The sequence below is a fragment of the Limanda limanda genome, chromosome 14, assembly GCF_963576545.1.
Source record: "Limanda limanda chromosome 14, fLimLim1.1, whole genome shotgun sequence".
Taxonomy (NCBI): domain Eukaryota; kingdom Metazoa; phylum Chordata; class Actinopteri; order Pleuronectiformes; family Pleuronectidae; genus Limanda; species Limanda limanda.
In genome coordinates, this window is record NC_083649.1 from 17,409,002 (window position 1) to 17,429,220 (window position 20,219).

Consider the following 20,219-nt stretch of genomic DNA (forward strand, 5'->3'; position numbering starts at 1 on the left):
CTTAGTATAGAAAGGTTAGTGCGAGAGGAAGAGGTGACTGAAGACTGACGGATCTTGGGATGCACTCACTGCCGTCGTAGTCGGTGGTGGCAAACTGGGAGCTCTGGTTGCCACACCCGGCGCTGTTGCAGGCCTTCATTTTGAGCTCGTACCACGTGGCCTCCCGCAGCTCGCTGAGGAAGAGCTGCGTGGTGGAGTTGGCCTTGAGGCTCTGCCAGGCCCAGGTGCCTTTGGGTCTGAAGTCCAGCATCATGTCGGTGATGGGACAGCCGCCGCTGGTCCAGCCCTGCAGGTTGAGCCCTGCGTGTGTGGAGTTGATGTGGGTGAGTAACGGCTGGTCCTTGTTGAACACCGGCTCTATAGAGAAAGAGGGCAAAGACACACAGGGGGGATGAGGCCAACATAGCAACATGGGGGATTATTATATATTCATTCAAGATCTTAGTCATGGTGAAGAATTTCAGGATTTATAATATGTAATGTAACTTGAGGACATTGAGTACAACTCAGATTGTGAACTCATTTATATCACAGCAACACTGCAGGGCCAAATCTTTTGGCGCTCTCTTGTATTTGTTTATTTTTTTTGAGAAATAATGTAATTTTAATGCATTTAATTTAATTTAACTTAATAAAGTAAACAGGGAAACATCACAATTTTTGCTTTTCCCACCGCTCACCTCTTCCATGGGTCTTGGCCTCGATGATCTCACTGATGCGCCCCGAGCCCACGCTGTTCTTGGCGGCCAGCTTGACCTTGTACCAGGTTCCGCAGCGCAGGTTGTCCAGCCTGAAGGAGCGCTCAGTGGAGCTGATGAACACGTCCCTCCATTCCTCCGTGTTGTCCACGGAATACTGCAGCACAAACCCTGCAGCCGCACAGGCACAGATTCATGTCAAACCCAAGTACTTTAGAACACGGATTAAGGATTTGCTGCCGCTACATCTGTCGGACACCAGGGGGCGACAATCACCTTCGAACATCACTAACTTGCCTTCGTCTTACCCAGAAACATTAAGCTCATTGTTTACACTGATGTATGCAGCATTAGTACAACTGGGAGCAAAAGGGTGAATGATCTGTCATAAACACACGTCATGGGGGAGCTGTATATGTTTCTGTCAGCGTACCTCTGATGGAGCTTCCTCCATTGTCCCCCGGGATCCAAGCCAGGGTGATGGAGGAGGTGGAGGTGGTGGAGACAGTCAGACGAGGCTGGTCCGGAGGAACTGGGTTTAGACACACACACACAAAGACTGTGACTCAACACCACCATATCTAGAATGGTAATCAGTAGGACACATACTCCGCCAAGGCCTTATATCAGTCCAAAAATAATTTTTCAAGATTTCTGCTTTATTTCTTGAGAATTTCACAATAATGTAAAAAAAAAAGTATGAAAAATGAATATCATCAAGATCAATCCATCATTCCCTGGGAAATCAGTGAACATTTCAAAACGTTCTTTCTCACAGTGTTAGAGAAAGTGATAAAACATTCCTGGATCATGTGATCAGGATCTGCAACAAAGATGCATTTGTTCTTGGCCGTTCATTCAAATTTGTCGGAACCAATCCGGAATTTTTTTGAAAAAATCTTGTTTACTAACTAACACACAAGCAAACAAACGGACAGGGGTGAAAACATAACCTCCTTGGCAAAGGTGAGTTTCACAGAGAACACACGTTTCCCGCAAATCAGCTCCACTCCAATACATCCTCCGTTTTTTCTCACCTTGCACCACGAGATTGACTATGATGGTGTCAAAGCCCAGCGTGTTAGTGGCCGTGCAGGTGTAATACCCAGAGTCCTCTGCTTTGACTGAACGCAGCACCAGCGTCCCATTGGATAAGATCTGCCGCTGGCTGTCGGCTGTCACTGGAATGGCAGAGTCCTCACTGATGAACACAGACAGACACATGTTAACAGTCTCATCCTGGAGTAAGTTCCAGTTGTATTGCGTTCACCAGCAGCAGATCTGCGTGTGTGAGTCATGACGCTGACATGTAGACAGTATATGATGAACTCCGACCTGTCTTTGGTCCATTTAATCGTGGGGGCGGGCTCTCCCACCGAGCTGCAGGGCAGACGAACTTCCTTCATCCAGGGTGTGGTCACTGTGCCGCCGAAGGACAGGATCTTAGCCGGGACTGCTCATAAAGAGAAAAAAAACAACAAAATCAGACCATTAACTTAAAGGACACACCCTCTCACTCAGATGATGAGAGATAAACCAAAAATCACATTGATGTCTTTCCTCATACTTTAGCTAGTCTGCCTACCACTCAGTGCTGAAGGAGTGACCTGGTCTGCCCCGAAGGAGTAAAAATCCGTGGAGCGGCGTTTTATCAAAGCCCCTCCTCCAGCCTCTTAGTCTCAGTCCATCTTTTCTCCATAGATCCTCCCTCTATTGATTCTCACCTGCTACTTCTCTCCCCAAGGGTCATTTTACTGGATAGGCCCTGTTCATCACCACATAATTAACAACAGCGTTTCTTGCCACATTGCCGCTACTCAATCAATACTACGGCTGTCAATCAATAGCGGAGAGCGCAGACAGAGGGAGGAGGAGAGCGAGCGATGAAAGTGATCTACGCACGGGGCATCGTGTTGCCGTTTCACTGCCATCTTTACAGAGCTCCCTCGCTTAACCTTTACAGAGATCCCGACACTGCGGGCTCGCCGGGAGGACCCACCTTTCCCAGCAGGCTCCACTATGACCTTTGAGCTGATGTTCCCACGGCCGGCGGTTGTCACGGCTGCAGACCAGATGTGGTATTGTTTGCCGCGGCTGAGGTGCGTGATTCGGTAGAAGAGCATCTCGGGGTTGGCCTCGTACTCGCTGGGCGCCTGGAACAAGAGAGCACGCGAGGTGGTGTTAGCGAAACCTTGAGAGGTGACATGACACAACTGGTGGCGGCTCGGGTACGAGAGAGTGCAAACTGAAGAAGTGTTATAGGTCAAATATGTCTTTTGAAATAAAGAAGGCGACATCCTGCCACTATGCCTTTTTTCACAGCTTTTTATAGAATGGAAAAAGCATGTGTTACAATAACATGAACTAAAAGTAGTCAGCAGGAATAATACCAGGACCCTGAAACTGATGCAGCTAAACATATTCAACGTGTTGCTAATTTGATAATTTTTACAACATAGCCAAATGTTTTCCATGAAAAATGCATTAAATTAGTGTAGAGTTGTTCAGAGATGAGTCAGCATCTGGACACAATAAAGACCTGAAGGTTTTTAACCGACATCCTGATTTGCAGGAGGACATTTAAGAAACTTGATCCTTTTATCTTAAATTTAACTGATCAACACATGAGCACAACTTTTCTTCTTTGTGGTAAAAGTCATGATTATAAGTACTTTCTACCCATCTATCTATAATATATGTTTGAAAATGGTTTTCTATTTTTTCACATTTTTTGTATTCACATTTTAGGCATTTTAGAATAAATGTTTCTGCTCTGGTTAATCATAAATATGTCATGTGTAACTATGACATGTATTCACAACCTTTTATAGCCTGAATATTTGGCATCTGCATGAGAAATGTAGATATTGGAATATGTTTTTCCAAAGGTGTCTTTTAGGGCTCCAAATTGCTCAATGCAGATTTCCCTTTGAACTTGATGCTTTAAAACAAAATGTCTAATTAAGTTGATTTGTGCTGCTATTCCTGAAGCAGGGTAGATATATTAGGTGGAATATTCTAATTGTCTTGATTGAAACTGATAAAATAAATGTTATTTTGGAAATAGTGATTTGTATTTTTATTTATTTAGCTTTGTCTTGCAGGTAAATATTCCTGAGAAGACATCAGCCTTTGCAGGACTTATGAATGTTGTCATACGCAGTTTAAATGGAATTGCATTTCATATTTTGAGAATTTAATATTACCAGAAAATGTGTTTAAGCAATTGAGAAATCTAAGAAAAAAAAGATAATAAAATGGGAAAAAAGTGTTCAAGATTGAATGCTTCAATTCTAGATATTTGGAACAAGAATATTTTAAACAGTTAATTTAAATATGTCACCCCCACACAGGCAGATGTATTCACTGGATAGAAAAAAGCAATTGTGGCTGTAATACTGTTCCTGTGAATATTTCTCTAACAAGCGCATCTCTAAGATGTTCACATATGCACCTGCACACACACACACGGATAAACACACACACATACACACGCACTCCAATGCACGCACAAAAACATTGTTTTCTCTCAAGTCGAGCCTCCGTTATCTCTTTAATCTGTTCATCTCTCAATGTTCATCTCCAGTTCCTTCACCATTTGCTTTTCTCTCTTTTCCCTATCCCCCTCTGTCTCGCTCAGTGAAGAGGAGAGGATGGAGGGACAGTGGGAGGGTGGGGTAAGGATGTGTGTGTGTGTGTGTGTGTGTGTGTGTGTGTGTGTGTGTGTGTGTGTGTGTTTGTGTGTGTGTGTGTGTGTGTGTGTGCGCGTGTGGAGGGGTGCATTCGAACATTCCTCCAGCATAGCGGTGGTGTTGTGGTGATCCAGGGAGTGATACAGGGAGATAATGAAAAGACGGACAAAAGCACTCTCATCTCGATGTGACTGATACCCTCCTCTGCTCCTCCCTTTCCCCCTGCCTGTCTCTCACTCTCTCTCCCCCTCTCCCCCTCTAGCTCTCCCCTCATCCCTCTCTTTTTCTCTAATTTCCCCTCGGTCTCTGTGTACATCTGATGGTGTCTCTCTCTCTCTCTCTCTCTCTCTCTCTCTCTCTCTCTCTCTCTCTCTCTATCTCTCTCTCTCTCTCTCTCTCTCTCTCTCTCTCTCTCTCTGTCTCAACCTCCTTTCCTCCCTCCTCCCCCTCCCTCTCTCCTCCCTGCCTGGGCTCATTTACATGGCACTCATGCACAGAGAGGGAGGAGTATTTGTGAATAATAAGAAAGTGAGATTCTAGCCTGATATCAGGTTTCACCGTGCGCTGGTTTTTGTGGCGAACATGATCCGACCACAACTGAAACGCCACGTACATGTGTATAAATAGAAGATATTGAAATGTGATATCCGTCTGTGTGTGTGAGTCTGTGTGTCTGTGTGTGTGTGTGTGTGTTTCTGATGCGGCAGTGTGCATGTGTGAGCTTGCTCTCTGCCTCATTTGCATATCTACGTCTCATCACGTTGCCAAGACAACCTCATCTGTTCATCTGGGAGGGCAGGAAATAAAGCGATGGTGCAAACACAGTGAAAGAGACGCACACACATACAGACACACACACACGCACAGGTTCAATTAATAGGAGTGGTTACAAATCAGTTGTTTTAATTGGTTGATTTTTATCAAGTTCATAAATTCTTTGCTTCTCAATCAGCTGAATCATTTTGTACTGGTCGTGTGTGAGTCGCACCCACGGAGCAGAGACTTACTGGCTGTCCAGAACCTGGACTGGAGCAGTAGATGGTGTACTTGCGGATCACACCATTTGGTTTGAGGGGGGGTAACCAGGACACAACCACGCTACTTGGAGACGAGGGAACCGCCTTAATTCCAGCCGGCGGTCCAGGAACTAGACACAAAAACAAGAACATCAGCATGGATGGGATGAATATACGTATGTGCTTGTGTGTGTGTGTGTGTGTGTGTGTGTGTGTTTTGTGCACACACATGCTGGGTGTTGGATGCCTATTAAAGTGAGCAGGCTTGTTTTCAGATTGGTGGTCTTATCCTGCTCTAAGCCGCTCTGGGAGGACTTGGAAGAACTCCCTTTGGGTGGACGGCTGTGACATATGTTCATTCAGACACTGGTCAGCGTTTCTGACTCGGTGACACCCAGCATTCTCTTTAACTCTCCAACCCACAAACAGATTAGACAGTACTCGTGGCTGATCCTTCCGCTGGCCACTTCAGCTCGACACTGGACACCACTTAATACTCTTATTACAAGCTGAGGGTTTAAAATGGATGCGCTGTTCACACAAAAAACACACATCAGGGTGCTGGATTCCTCTAAAGGTGCTTTTGTCACATTGGCTTCTCGGGGTGAGGTTCCCAGTGTCAAGTCTTTTCAATTCCCCACATAAATATAACTTGTGTCTGAAAGTGGGCCTCATCTGGGGTCTAAAGAAGGAGCCCTGTAAAGCCTCCCCCCCAATTTCCCTTTACGTGAGGCCCCTTGATCGTTGAACCGGCCCTCGTACTCTCCTTCACCCTGTGCATCACATGAGCGGCGATACAAAAAAAACAACGCAGACTCTGAAAGGATACACGAAGCCAGGCCCATTTTTTTTTTAGAAAAGGGAGGCGGGGATGATAGGTGCAGTTCCTGGGGGAGAGATGATGGTGGTGGTGGTGGTGGTGGTGGTGGTGGGGAGGGGTAGGAGAGTAGCCAGTCATCATTATCATAACTGGACCTCCATGTCAAAGTAGGAGTGGCGGTGGGAGGAGGGAGAGTTAAGTCCCATCTGGTGCCCAAAATCTGCCCAAAATGTGCTGACGCTCCGCCGCACAGCCAGCGCAGCCCCGGTGTTGATGAGGTGGAGGGGGGGGGGGGGGGGGGGCACAGTGGTGCGGAGGGAACAGCCCCACCTACATGAATACATTACACACCGCTGTGCCAATCAGAGGACGGGGATGTCACGGTGCGGCGCTAATACACTTTTCAGCCGTGACATTTCCGTGTTGTCTTTTTTGTCCGACGAGAAAAGGGCCGCGTGATGATCACCTTCCTATCTCTCCATCTTCAACCCCAGGGGGCCCCTCCTCCGCCCCCCCCCCCCCTCTATAAAGAGACACGGATCTGGCTGTAATCCCGCCTCCAATGGTGTAAGCACAAAATTAATTCTCTCTAATCCGAGAGGAGTTAATCCTCAGGCCCGTGGCAAAGGGGGCTGGTGGGAAAAAGACGCAGGCCCGGGCTGATGGCTGACGCCTGGATGTTGTACGGTCCCACAGAACACCCCCCCGCCCACCTCCCCTCCCCGGAGTGTCTTCCTCCAGCCGCCCTCAGCCCTGAGCCGAGGAGCAAAGCCTCTTAATTCTCATTAGCACTGCTAATGGAGGTTCCCGGCGTAAGTGAGCTTTTGTCATGGGTTAGAGATGTAGCCCAGCGCCCCTCTTTTTTCCCCTCTGTCCCTCTCCCATCTCCCTAACCCTCACACCACACAATTTTCTTCTCTGAAATACATGAATGAATACATTAAATGCTGATACATTTTGGTTTAAAAATCCAATCTGTGTGTACTTACGGTCCTCGCGGGTTTGGATGTACAGCACGTTGCTACGGACCCCGTCCCCGGCCTGCGTGTAGGCCAGCACCTGGACACTGTAGTTGGTGAACTTCTCCAACCCGCGCAGCTCCACCTGCTCGCGGGTCGTGGTGATGTTCTGCATCTCCCCCCATTCTGAGGGAAGAGGACGCTGGTTTCAGAGAGCACTGGCGGTGGCGGAGACAGGCAACACAGACCAACTCTTGCTTTGCTCAAAATGTTTTGAAGGAAATGTGATTGTGGCCTGGATTAAAATTGCAGGGGAGAAGCTGCAGAGAGGATGTTAGAGCACACACTGGGATTTGTGAGCTCTGTCCCAACATTTTCTATGGGCTACTAAAAGACGGTTAGACTAAAGGCCGGCGCATGCTTCTGCGTCGTCAGGGGCCCGCAGGCACGCAGCTGTAACGCAGGACTCGTTGTCATTCATGGTTCTCCAACCGTTGCACGTGTTGCCATGCAATTCCCCGCCAGAACACTAGGCGCAGTAATGTTTTTTGTCGAAGTCGGCTCTTCTTCGCGTGTTGCACGAAGAAAAGCGATTTATTTACATCGCCACGGCGGCTCCGCAGAGCCTTTTTCTGGCGGAAAAATCCGCCGGTTAGTGACGGGTTATACTAGTGGACATAGTGTCGGATCTCTTCTGCCAAGTGCTCTTCTATCTGGTCCATATTCGTTCTTCTAAATCTTCCGTGGTTTCCGGGCATGAACCGGAAATGCGACTCCAGAAATGATGTAGTCAGCAGACCAATCACAGCCCTCGCGGCCGGGTGACGCTTGCGGGGCTTTGCCGTCTTGTTAGAAAAATCGGCCGACGCACGTAAGGACGTAGGAAGGGCCGTGAGGGGCCCGGAAGGGCTCCTGCGTCTCCGTTCCCCTGAAAACGCAGAAGCATGCGCCGGCCTTAAGAAATGATTGTAGTTTTCTGGAAGTCATTTCCTACAAAGCATCGTTTGCAAATTAGTTGAACATCTATGAGAAAGTCGTAGGACCACAAACACACAACTACACCACTTTAATCTCAGGGAGCATCAATAACGACACACATGACAATCTATTACGAAAAGAAACAAGGGGCAAACGTGGACAAATCCAGCGAAGGAACAGGGGGGGGGGAGTGCCTCATGAGAAAGGTGCGGACACACATTAACACTTTCTGACGCACAACACTGACAGGTAGGTAGGCGGTCGGTGGGTGGGAGGGAGTGAGGGAGGGAAGGAGGGAGGGCGGGGATTAGCTTTAGAATGAGATAGGTGATAATTACTCTGCATTGGCCACTGGGCCGGACCCCCACAGCACCCACCTCCGTCGGGGAAGAGGGACCAGAACACCACACGGTAGCCTTTCAGCACGCCGTGCAGCGTCAGCCGTGGAGGCTCCGCCCACGTGATCACCGCCTCGTCCGACGTCACCGAGATGGCTCGCACGTTCTGCGGGGGCTCGCTGGGCACTGGGGGAGAGAGACAGGGGACGAGTGTTAGTGCTGCGCCGTTTAAATATGAGTTGTTGGAGGTTGTTTAAATGATTTCGGGGAAAAAAAACGTGCTTTTTTGCTGTCGCTAAGAAGAACTGGCTGATTTAGCGTGGCGGCTGAAGCACTCGTAATTAATGACTACTCAACACCACAACCCACAGGCAATCTCTCCGCTGAAATAAATCAGTCAAATAAGCTCAAATTAGCTCTGAATGGCTCCTTGTTCGCTGCTAGCTTTTAGAGCGTTGGAGAGGGAGGGAGGGGAGGTACGGAGGGGGGGTTTGGAGGAAGGGAGGAAGAGCCCTGAGAGGGAGAGAGGGATAGAGAGAGAGAGAGCAACATGAATAGCAAAACGGTCAAACCTAACAGGGTTAAAATGCAGATGATGTGTGGAGGATCAAATCTGTGCTCCTGTTAAAGGTGATTGCACTTGTGTTGCTGTTAGTGTCCATCAGAACTGCCCAAAGAAATAGAGGCGCAACAATAGTGTGCACGGATGAGGAGGGAAACAAGCGGAGGAAGATGTAGAAAAGGAGAGAAGGAGAAAAAGGAGGTAGAGTGGGCAGACGTTAAGAGAGTAATGGGGTTCCTTGTTCCTCTCTGGCTCTCCACCAGCCTAATGAGGGTGCTAATTAAAGTGAAAAGAATAATGGGGGATGTGCGGAAAATTCATTTCTACCATTTTGTTTGAGCATGAGTGTCTATATATGTATGTTAGCTGTTAATGTGTGTGTCTTCCGTCCTGTTTTTGCGCTTGACTCTATTTACTTTTCTGACAAATCACATAGATAGGCATCCTCTCACCTAGGGTTGCAAAGGGGCGGAACGAATGCACAGATAATTCCCAGCATCCTTCACACTACAGCACTACTGAGGCCTGCTGTAGTGTGCAGGACTAGTCAGGTAAGTTTCGATGATATTACTGGGGAAAATATATTAGCATGCTGATTGAGGATTGTTCATCTGTTCATCTAGCCTATTTCCATTCATTTATCCATCAATTGTAAAATATTTTTACAGACTATTCCAATTGTTTGGCTAACTATTTATATCTCTGGCATTGCATTAGTGTTTTTTTACAAACTTTTTTCTCATCTTATTCTACAGAACAATGCCACGTGCACTATCTCATGTGTGGAGACATTTCACCCCATCCAAAGAAGAAGGAAAGGCTGTGTACATCTGCGAATACTGTGCAAAGACCTATGTTAAGAATGACACAACGATGCAGAAGCGCAGAGTCAAGTGCCCAAAGTTTCCTCAGGGCTCAAATCAACCTATGACACAACAAAATGTTTATATTTATGTCTGTATATGACAACGTAAATACAGTTAGTATAAATTACCCACAACATTTCCAGTTTATTCCCGTTAATTCCCGTTAATTCCCGGTAATTCCCATGGAAAGTTTCCAACTTTGAATATTCCTGGAATTTTGCAACCCTACTCTCACCTCCGCTGTACTTCTTTTTACCGTCTAATTTTCTTACCGTCTTCCAGCGTGGTGGCGTTGATCTCAGTACTGGATGGGCCCGTCCCTGCTCTGTTGAAGGCCTGGACCACTACCCCGTACTGGGCAAACTTCTTGAGGAGGTCCAAGGTGTACACCTCACTGTCCCCTGTGGCTTTCATCTCCACTATGCTGTACTGTCCGTTGCTGCCCGGACCGTTCTCTCTGTAACCGATCTGGTAGCCTCGGATCACCCCGTTCTGCAGCTCCTTCTTTGGGGCCTGAAAGAGATGTGGTTAACGTTAATGCAACAGTGCACATCAACCTTAAACCATGTCTGTGTGCATTGAATCATAGTGTGGCATTGCAACTGTTCCGTTATTTGGCAGATATATGTACAGTAATCTCAGTGAAACTACATTTATGATCCTCAACACAAAACAAAGAGAGAGATATGTTTTAAGTGTGTTTAAGGTTGAGACAACATTTTGTCTCATCCCTATTAACAGCTATCTGCATACTTGACATATAGTATTGAAGCTATCCTTCAAAAATGTTTACCCTCATCAATGCTGCTAAAAAACTTTAATCCCGATGATGTTTTCCTATACTTGACATCTATTGCACTTCTGTCCGTCCTGGGAGAGGGATCCCTCACATGTGTCTCTCTGAAGTTTCTACATATTTTTACCTGTTAAAAGGGTTTTTAGTAGTTTTTCCTTACTCTTGTTGAGGGTTAAGGACAGAGGATGTCACACCATGTTAAAGCCCTATGAGACGAATTGTTATTTGTGAATGTGGGCTATACAAATAAAATTTGATTGATTGATTGATTGATATCAATGCAGTGAAATTAAACAGCCAAAGCCAAACATTTCAGTCAATGTTGTCCCCTTCTTTTGCTCTCCACACGTTTTACTGCGGGCAACCAAGGCCGGCTCAAACGTGAAAAAACGGAAGCCAGAAATCAGCAAGAGATTCTGCAGATTCACACACAGAATGTGTTTTTACCTCAGGGGGTAATTACATGTTCTCCATTGTGCACTACTTAAAAACAAAAATGTAAACATTTACATCCCTCAATTCTAGATCAAGAATAAAACTTTGAATCGTTAAGCTTGTAGCAATCAATCCATCCATCCGTCATCTTTAACCTAGACCACTTATCCTTTTGAGGGGTTGCGGTGGACCTGCAGGGATTCAAGGCTGGCTGGGACGGGCAACACTCTGGACAGGTCGCCAGCGTTTCAAAGGGTTGACGATCAAACATTCACACCTATGGTCAACTCAAAGTCAAGCCAGGATACCACGCAGATGCAGCGAGAACACAGAATCCACAAAGAGAAGCTCAGGAGGAACCTGGTTTCATAACACAAACCTTCCTGCTGTGAAGCTATTGTGATAACCACTTGTTACAATGCCTATCAGAACTTAAACATTTGGACTTGCTTTATCCAACCAGCAGTTGAGTGAGTGATGAGTTGTTATATTTGGTTATTTATATCTAACTGTTGTGCAGACACGGCCACTGAATAATAACACACAGCTCTTAGCAAAGAATAGTAGTGACTTTACCCTCCATGTGACCCGTATGCTCTGGGATGTCATCGGTGTGAGGATGACTTCCATTGGCGGCCCGTCTGGTGCTGTTGATTGAAGATGACAGATAAAGTGTTACTGTCAATATACATCGGCCCGTTTTAAATACAAAAGAAAACGTACGAAAGCCATAACAACAGAGGATCCCTATCACTCACGTGCTTCTTCAGTACTGATCGTGAGCTCTTTGCTGGGAAGGCTGCGGCCAATCTTGTTGTAGGAGTACATGCGGATGCTGTAAACGCAGGCCGGGTGCAGCTCCACGATGTTGGCCTGGTTGTTGGTGGGTGAGATGTTCCTGGTTGTGTACATGTGATCCCAGGTGTCTGAAAAGATAAGATTCATGTTTTCCGATATGTGTCTTCAAAAAATCTGGAAGGCAAATGTAGCCTCTTAAGCAGCGGGTGAGATTCGCCTTAAATGCCTGTCTGAGGAGTACCGAAAGTAAATTGAAAGCTGTTCTTGAACCATTTGGAGTACATGCATGATCTTGGTCTCTTTGAAAGGTAACATTCTGAACTCCCCCCCCCCCCCCCCCCCCCCAACAGTCAGAATCAGTCTAAGTGCTGCTGACATTGAGTAATAGCAGTTGGAACACAGTGAAGTAGAAGGTTTTTATTTCCGCCTGAATATTTTTTGTTAAACAGATGCCTGCAGATGACTCTAGCTGGGACTTATGAGCTGGAAAACACACTGGGACCCGAGCATGAAGCCTTGTCTAGCCCAGGTTCAAATTTGATAACAATACCACAGAAAATGAATATTCACATTTTTTCCTAAGGGCATGTCTAGGCGTTTTCCACAAAGGCCATTTGGAACTATGGTAACCAACTAGGCTAAAAAGGCTACTTTTACACTCAAAATCATACTTTTATATAAAGGAGGCAAAACCGGTCATATGGTTTAAAATGTATACAAATAAACATCTTTCATGTTGTTTATATCTTGATGCTGGCTGCGCTGAGATTACGCAACAGCTGACTGTGGCTATTCATTGATGTAATAGTGTGTTTTGGACTGATTATGTTACTGGATTGGATCGTCTGGACCTTTGGCAATGTACCAAGACTGTTTTCGTTGGAATGTTATCGATCTGTGGATTAATATGATGCTTCTTAGGTGAGTGACGTCGACTTTGTGATTGTTTTTTTTGTGTTAGTGTCTTGACTGAGACGTTAATTGTACCTGCTGTGGTGATCGGATCTTGAAATGGTTTACATCAGTCGAATCGGAAGAATCTTAGCTTTCTAAGGATATGTTGCATCAGTATCTAGCGGTACGAGGCAGTTCTGTAAATAACAATGTTTGAGGCTTATCAGCAGCACCGGCCCGCCCGTGAGCCGGTGCTGCTTAACAGGTTTGTTAAGGACACCTACCCGATTTATTCTTATACTCGATGTCGTAGCTGGTGATGATGCTGTTCCCGTCAAACCGTTGGATCCAGCGCAGGTTCATGCTCCGGTCCTTCACTTCCCTCACTTCCAGCTCTGGGGGATCTGGTGGTTCTGTGTGTGTTGGAGAGAAAGACAGGTTGAGAGCTTTTCCCCACCAGACCTGATCCTACTACACTAAGCTATATATCTGACGCTAAGGTTTTAGTGAATAGAGCAAGTTTAGTGAGAGATATGTGGCCACGTGGTATGGATACCTTGCACAGTGAGCTGGATAAGACCTCGACCCTCTCCATAGGAGTTGATGGCATGGCAGGAGAAGAAGACAGAATCTCCTCGTTCGGCTGGGTTCAGCTGTGAGCAAAACAAAAAGCAACATGGCATGGTGAACCTCTCCTGCAGTCACACAGTGTATTTACATCATCAAACACCTAAAAACCTAAATCTGTGACGTCAGATGATTTACTTTCAATATTTACATCACTCATACATCTGTTGCGATAAGCTCAGACTATCTATATAACCATTCCAGAAATCTTTCTGTCCATCTTACATTACATTACATTTCATTTAGCTGACGCTTTTATCCAAAGCGACTTACAATAAGTGCATTCAACCCCGAGGGAACAAACCCAGAACAACAAGAATCAAGACAGTACAATTTCTTCAAAATAAAGCAAAACTACATAGTGCTATTGGTAAGTGCCATTTTAGTGCTACCAAAGTGTTAGTTTCAAAAGTGGTTAGTTTTTTTAGTTTTCTGCGGAAGATGTGTAAACTTTCAGATGTCCTGATGTGAATTGGGAGCTCATTCCACCATTTAGGAGCTAGGACAGAAAACAGTCGTGATTTTGATGAGTGTTTAGCTCGCAGTGAAGGAGCAACGAGCTGATTAGCCGAAGCAGAGCGGAGTGAACGTGCTGGTGTGTAATTTTTGACCATGTCCTGGATGTAAACTGGACCTGATCTGTTCACAGCATGGTACGCAAGTACAAGTGTTTTGAACCGGATGCGGGCAGCCACTGGTAGCCAGTGAAGGGAGCGGAGGAGCGGAGTAGTCTGTATTCAAAAGCATCTGCATCTGTATGATTGTGGCTGACTTATCTCGAGAAACATTCATCTTAATAGCTTCACACTTGTGTATTGTTAAAGGAAGTGCAGGGCTGAATTTGGTGCAATTTGGACACGTGATATGTTAATAAACCTTGAACAAACAGACGACCAGCGCTCTGTGGCAGCGGCGGCTGGGCCTCTTCAACATAATTGATGTTGTTGATCACGCCAACGTCACGATTATTACAACGGGTGCGCTCACAATAGCAACATTGGTTCTCCAGCTTCACTGAACTAGGAATAAACAGGTGAACGTCTCTTTGTGCAGCAGCTAGGGTGATGTGGTCTGAGTCCAGCAGCTGCTCTTCACTTGCTGTGGCTCCTTTACTGCAGGTCACTTTTATAGTTTCAGAAGGAAAGTAAAATGTTTTTTTTTAGCTTGGCACATACCAGACCTAGCTGTTTCTTTGGTTGCCAATATTTATACTGAGCTAAGGTAAGCTACCTGTGTGTAAGAAGGTGAATATACAAGGTGTAAAGGTGTAAAGCTATTAAATTCAGAGCTGACTTTATGTCTGCCTGTTGTTTGCTTTTGTTAAAGTTTACACTGACCATGGAAAGAAGATATCTATCAAAATGGAAATGACCTGAAAGCTTTAAACTGTTTGTGTGGCTAAATATCTTCATTTATGAGTAAATGGGCTTTTTCAATTACTTTACTCTATGGTGTCTTTTTCAGTTTTTGAGTTCAGGGGTCTGCTCAGAGTTGCAGTCTGAAACTGACCTTTAGGGTGGAGATGACTTCGTCCCCTTTCTTGTTGATGATGATGGAGTAACGCGGGTTCCTCTCTGCGTCGATGACCGTGTCCCCCCTCTCCCAGCGGATGATGATGGGCTGCTCGCCCCGCGCCGTGCAGTTCAGCTCCTTGGTCTGGCCTTTCCTGGCCATGGTGGTGTTGGGGTGGCTGGTGATCATGGCGGGAACTGAGCAGAATCACAGACACGTGTCAGCGTGACGAATTGCATTACGGGGGAGTAATGAGACGAGGGAACAGAGATGTGACATTGGAAACGGAGGATATATTACAGATGTATAGACATCTCTGTTTCTGCCATTGGTTCTCCATTTTCATTTCACGCTTCAAGCCCCACTGGCCCTCTCTCAGGCTGCCTCCTCCCTGTCTGCCCTCCTCCTCGCCTCTTCCCATACTTGCTTCTCTTCTCCTCCTCATTTCCTCAGACATAGATTATTGATTGAGGGGGTTCCTGTGGTTTTGTTTTCATCACTAATTCATTAGCCCTTTCCCCCCACCAAACATTCGGGGGCACACAGACAGTCAGCCCCAACACATCAATCAATATCAAAGATAGCCACAGTTAAGGGTGTGCTGGACAGACGGGATTCTGTTATGTTCAGTACAGGCCGCACTCGCCTGGGGGCAAGAGTGCATCTGAGAGGAGCTGATCCCACCTTCAAAAAGCCCGGACTTAGCTCTGTATCGGCGCCACACAGGCCAGGAGATGTGCTTATGAAAGGAAGTGGGTTGAAGCCGGAGAGAGGAAGATTGACACTTACTCTTGACAGTGAGGATCATGCTCTTACTGATGTCTGAGCCCACTCCATTGGAGGCCTGACAGAGGTAGTACCCCCGGTCATCCTCGAGAACATGTCGGATGAGCAGAGAGCCGTTCGACATGATCTGGATTCGGCCGGTTAGAGGGACTGGGTGGTACTGCTGGGGGTTTCCCACACCTGCACAGATAAACCATGTGTCACTGCTTTCATTTGTCCTTTGTTCGTGTGATCTCGTTATTTGCGATATTGTCGGGATGATGAGCCGATTTTTACCTTTGGCGTGTTTCCACATGACTTTCGGCGGCGGATAACCTTCCACGGAGCAGTTGAGAACTCCAGCTTTGCCGTAGATACAGTCCTGGTTGTTGGGCTGCACCGTAAACCGCGGTGGCACTGAGACACAAAACGTAGATTAAAGAACTCAAGCAGAAGCCGAGAAGAGAAATCGTACAAAATGGAAAGTCTCTTTAAATAACATGCATCATTCTAAGCTCGGCACATTAGCCATCACATCCGATATGACCTAATTCATCACCACTGTGCATTTCTCCACTCAATAAGTCCCTCACCGGTAACGATCAACTGTCTCTCCCAGCTGACGGTGGCGGCGGCGTTGCTGGCGATGCAGGTGTAATTCCCGTTGTGCTTCAGTGTCACCTTGGAGATTTGGAGGGAGCTCATGAACTCTTTGGTCTCGATGCCGACGCCAGAGGCGGAGCCCGGCACGATGAGCTGGCCGTCTTTGTGCCAGGTGATGCGTATGGGCATGTCCCCGGATGACACCACGCAGGCGATGTACATGAGCTTCCCCACTGAGGTAGAGGGGATATCAAAGGGCTGGATGAGCGGCGGCACTGGTGGGGGGGGGGGGGGGGGGGAGAGAGACGGAGAGAGGAAGAGTGCAGCGAGTCAGTGAAACACAGGAAGCCATAGACGTGGAAGAGCGGCAGCGCGGCCATCTGGAGCGCCGCTGCGAGAGGGAGAAACAGAGAGAAGGTCATTGGCCAGTGGGACCCTCTCCTCTTCTCCCCCTCTGCAGCCCACCCCCCCCATCTCCTGTACCCATAATAGCTGCTCTGGTTAGAGTCCAATTGGCAGGAGGAAGTCATTCCGTTGCCATGGTAATGAAGGTTGGGGTGGGGGGTACTACAGCTGAGACATCTGGGGGATTTAATCTAGGCTTCATTATTATTCATCTAATTAAATCAGAGACACACTCACATGCAAGCACACGCACACTCCCTTAAACACCTCTGCAGCTGCCCTGCTACCAGCGTGACCCGACTCACAGACCAAATCAAAAAACACACACAGAGTGAAACTTGAATCTGCCATAAATCGACATCTGAGTGTGTCAAAAATAATTTGTGTTAAGCCAAATCGCAGTGACCGGATATGTTGATATCTAGAAATCTTTTTTTGTGCATCTGTAAACTGGACACTCGATGGTTCTGCTTTTACCAACGTGACCAGTGTGAGGCAAAGAACTCAGTGTTGATGAATCCAGTTTTCCTCCTGCAGACATTTTGTGTTCTGGCCTATTAGTCCAGGCAAAGTAGCGTTTTACGACCGACTATTTGTAAAATAATTTTTTTCAGCATAGATCATTTGTATGAGGTGTCCAGAACAACATACTAAAAGTCCTAAGAAATCCTAGTTGAGGAAATATGTTTAATTCTCATCAATGTGTGCCAATAAGGCCCGGCAACAATACACCCCAAAAAGACTATTTTTTTCCTTTACTCCAATCAAAATAAAACTTTACACAATGAAAGTAACCATGAAACGTAACATTTTTTGTATTACAAGTTTCTTTTGAAATGAATTTGACAAGCACATGAGCTCCACACTTATTGAATATGTCCTAATTTGCAAAGGCAAACACCATTCATATGTATTACAAATACATACATAAATTCATTTTCAAAGAAACTTGTAATACAAAAAATGTTACATTTCATGGCTACTTTCATTGTGTAAAGTTTCATTTTGATAGGAGTAAAGGAAAAAAATATTGTTGCCGGGCCTTAAATGCACACATTGATGAGAATTAAACATATTTCCTCAACTAGGATTTCTTAGGACTTTTAGTATGTTGTTCTGGACACCTTATAGAAATAATCTATGCTGAAAAAAATTATTTTACAATTACTTCTATTTTTGGCTCCAAAATGGGCTACTTTGCCTGGACTATATCGAAGCAGGAGTACCACAGCCACTCCTGCAGCTTGGATGATGTTTATCCATTTGAGTCCATTCTTCTTTTACCTTTGACAGTGACGTGGACGGTCTGGTTGATCGACACCTGGGGCTGGATCAGGACGCTGCACAGGTAGGTGCCCTCGTCGGCGCCCTTCTGCACGTCCGTCAGCCTCAGGGTGCCGTTCTCGAACACCACTTGGCGGTGATTGTCGGGCAGCTGCATGCCCTCCTTCAGCCACTTGATGGAATAATACGGGTAGCCAATCACGCGGCACGTGATGTAGGTGTTCCGGCCCGCCACTGCGGTGATGTCCCGCATGGGTCTGATTCGAGGTGGACCTGGAGACACAGGGAAGAGAGGGGGGGGTGGAGGGGGGGAAGGAGACAGAGAGAGAGAGACACAGAGAGTCGGAGAGAGAGGGGGCAGATGAGGCGAGGAAGGTCATGGCAGAGTAAGGGAGCAGCCACGGAGACAGGAGGTGAAGAGATAAAGGTGGAGGGAGAGAGTGATTGGGGCAAGTTGACAGGTGGAGAGGGAGGTTAGTTGTGCTCCCTTTACTCAAATCTGACTGAGGATATTTGTTGATTATTAGCCTAACCAGATATTCTGTGTATACAAGTGATTCTGTACAGATAGATAGATAAATAGATAGATAGATGGACAGACAGACAGACAGACAGACAGACAGACAGACAGACAGACAGACAGACAGACAGACAGACAGACAGACAGACAGACAGACAGACAGACAGACAGACAGACAGACAGACAGACAGACAGACAGACAGACAGACAGACAGACAGATAGATAGATAGATAGATAGATAGATAGATAGATAGATAGATAGATAGATAGATAGATAGATAGATAGATAGATAGATAGATAGATAGATAGATATACAGATAGACAGATAAACAGACAGACAGACAGACAGACAATTAGACAGATAGACAGATAGACAGATAGATAGATAGATAGATAGATAGATAGATAGATAGATAGATAGATAGATAGATAGATAGATAGATAGATAGATAGATAGATAGATAGATAGATAGATAGATAGATAGATAGATAGATAGATAGATAGATAGATAGATAGATAGATAGATAGATAGATAGATAGATAGATAGATAGATAGATAGATACAGAGATAGATAGATAGATAGATAGATAGATAAACAGACAGACAGACAGACAGATAGACAGGTAGACAGATAGACAGATAGATAGATAGATAGATAGATAGATAGATAGATAGATAGATAGATAGATAGATAGATAGATAGATAGATAGATAGATAGATAGATAGATAGATAGATAGATAGATAGATATATAGATAGATAGATAGATAGATAGAAAGATAGATAGATAGATAGATAGATAGATAGATAGATAGATAGATAGATAGATAGATAGATAGATAGATAGATAGATAGATAGATAGATAGATAGATAGATAGATAGATAGATAGATAGATAGATAGATAGATAGATAGATAGATAGATAGATAGATAGATAGATAGATAGATAGATAGATAGATAGATAGATAGATAGATAGATAGATAGTAGTGGTGTAACAGACCACGGTTGATCTGTGATCTACATGGATCAACCCATACGTTTTGTTGGGTGGATTAATTGCAAAGTTTACACATCACTTTCAAAAACAAGTTCACTGTCGCTGTCACTTTTTAAAGTAATAGCTGGACACATTTCCATCCACAGATGTAGTTAAATTAAAATATCTGTGTGTTCAGGATAGTTGTGTGTTCCATGTTCAAAGCAGTTGAGGTGAAAGCCACAGCTTCTTGAGAAGTAGAAGAATTGGAGAAGCCTCCCGCATCATTTAAGTCGCAGGTATGGGAACATTTTGGTTTCCCGGGAAAATATACTGATGATGGGAGAAGCGTGGCAGACCAAACAGTGGAAATTTGCAACGGAGCCTGAATGGCAGTTAAACAGACTCAAAGAGTGAAAGTGTGAAAGAGAGCACTGCATTGAACGCAGCTGCCGCTGAAACTCTGAGGTCTGACTGTCCGTGTGGACAGTAAAAACTTTGTGGACGATAGTACCTGTGAGAGGGAGAGCCCAAGCGAGCACGAGGCAAGTAGCGCTTTAGGCACCTCTACAAGGAATCACCACTAACTTAGAGATCTCTTATATTATTTGGAGAAGAGTACATTTCTTTGGTTCATTATGAAACTGCTGAATCGGAAATTGATCCAA

At 45.6% G+C, this 20,219-nt stretch overlaps 1 protein-coding gene across 1 annotated transcript in view; it reads right to left on the bottom strand.

The window, feature by feature from the left end:
* LOC133018991 (cell adhesion molecule DSCAML1-like) overlaps window positions 1-20,219 on the bottom strand; it is a 56,220-nt gene that overhangs the window by 2,939 nt on the left and 33,062 nt on the right. Inside the window, exons 8-26 of the mRNA XM_061085331.1 lie at window positions 18,049-18,321; window positions 16,350-16,634; window positions 16,054-16,173; window positions 15,781-15,957; window positions 14,989-15,188; window positions 13,409-13,505; window positions 13,137-13,265; window positions 11,919-12,086; window positions 11,737-11,807; window positions 10,202-10,442; window positions 8,541-8,687; window positions 7,216-7,371; window positions 5,398-5,537; window positions 2,698-2,851; window positions 2,034-2,151; window positions 1,736-1,899; window positions 1,132-1,230; window positions 681-869; window positions 70-357 (exon numbers count right to left, since the gene is read on the bottom strand). Coding sequence (XP_060941314.1) covers window positions 70-357; window positions 681-869; window positions 1,132-1,230; window positions 1,736-1,899; window positions 2,034-2,151; window positions 2,698-2,851; window positions 5,398-5,537; window positions 7,216-7,371; window positions 8,541-8,687; window positions 10,202-10,442; window positions 11,737-11,807; window positions 11,919-12,086; window positions 13,137-13,265; window positions 13,409-13,505; window positions 14,989-15,188; window positions 15,781-15,957; window positions 16,054-16,173; window positions 16,350-16,634; window positions 18,049-18,321 — 3,216 coding nt within the window. The remainder of the gene's footprint in view (window positions 1-69; window positions 358-680; window positions 870-1,131; window positions 1,231-1,735; window positions 1,900-2,033; window positions 2,152-2,697; window positions 2,852-5,397; window positions 5,538-7,215; window positions 7,372-8,540; window positions 8,688-10,201; window positions 10,443-11,736; window positions 11,808-11,918; window positions 12,087-13,136; window positions 13,266-13,408; window positions 13,506-14,988; window positions 15,189-15,780; window positions 15,958-16,053; window positions 16,174-16,349; window positions 16,635-18,048; window positions 18,322-20,219) is intronic.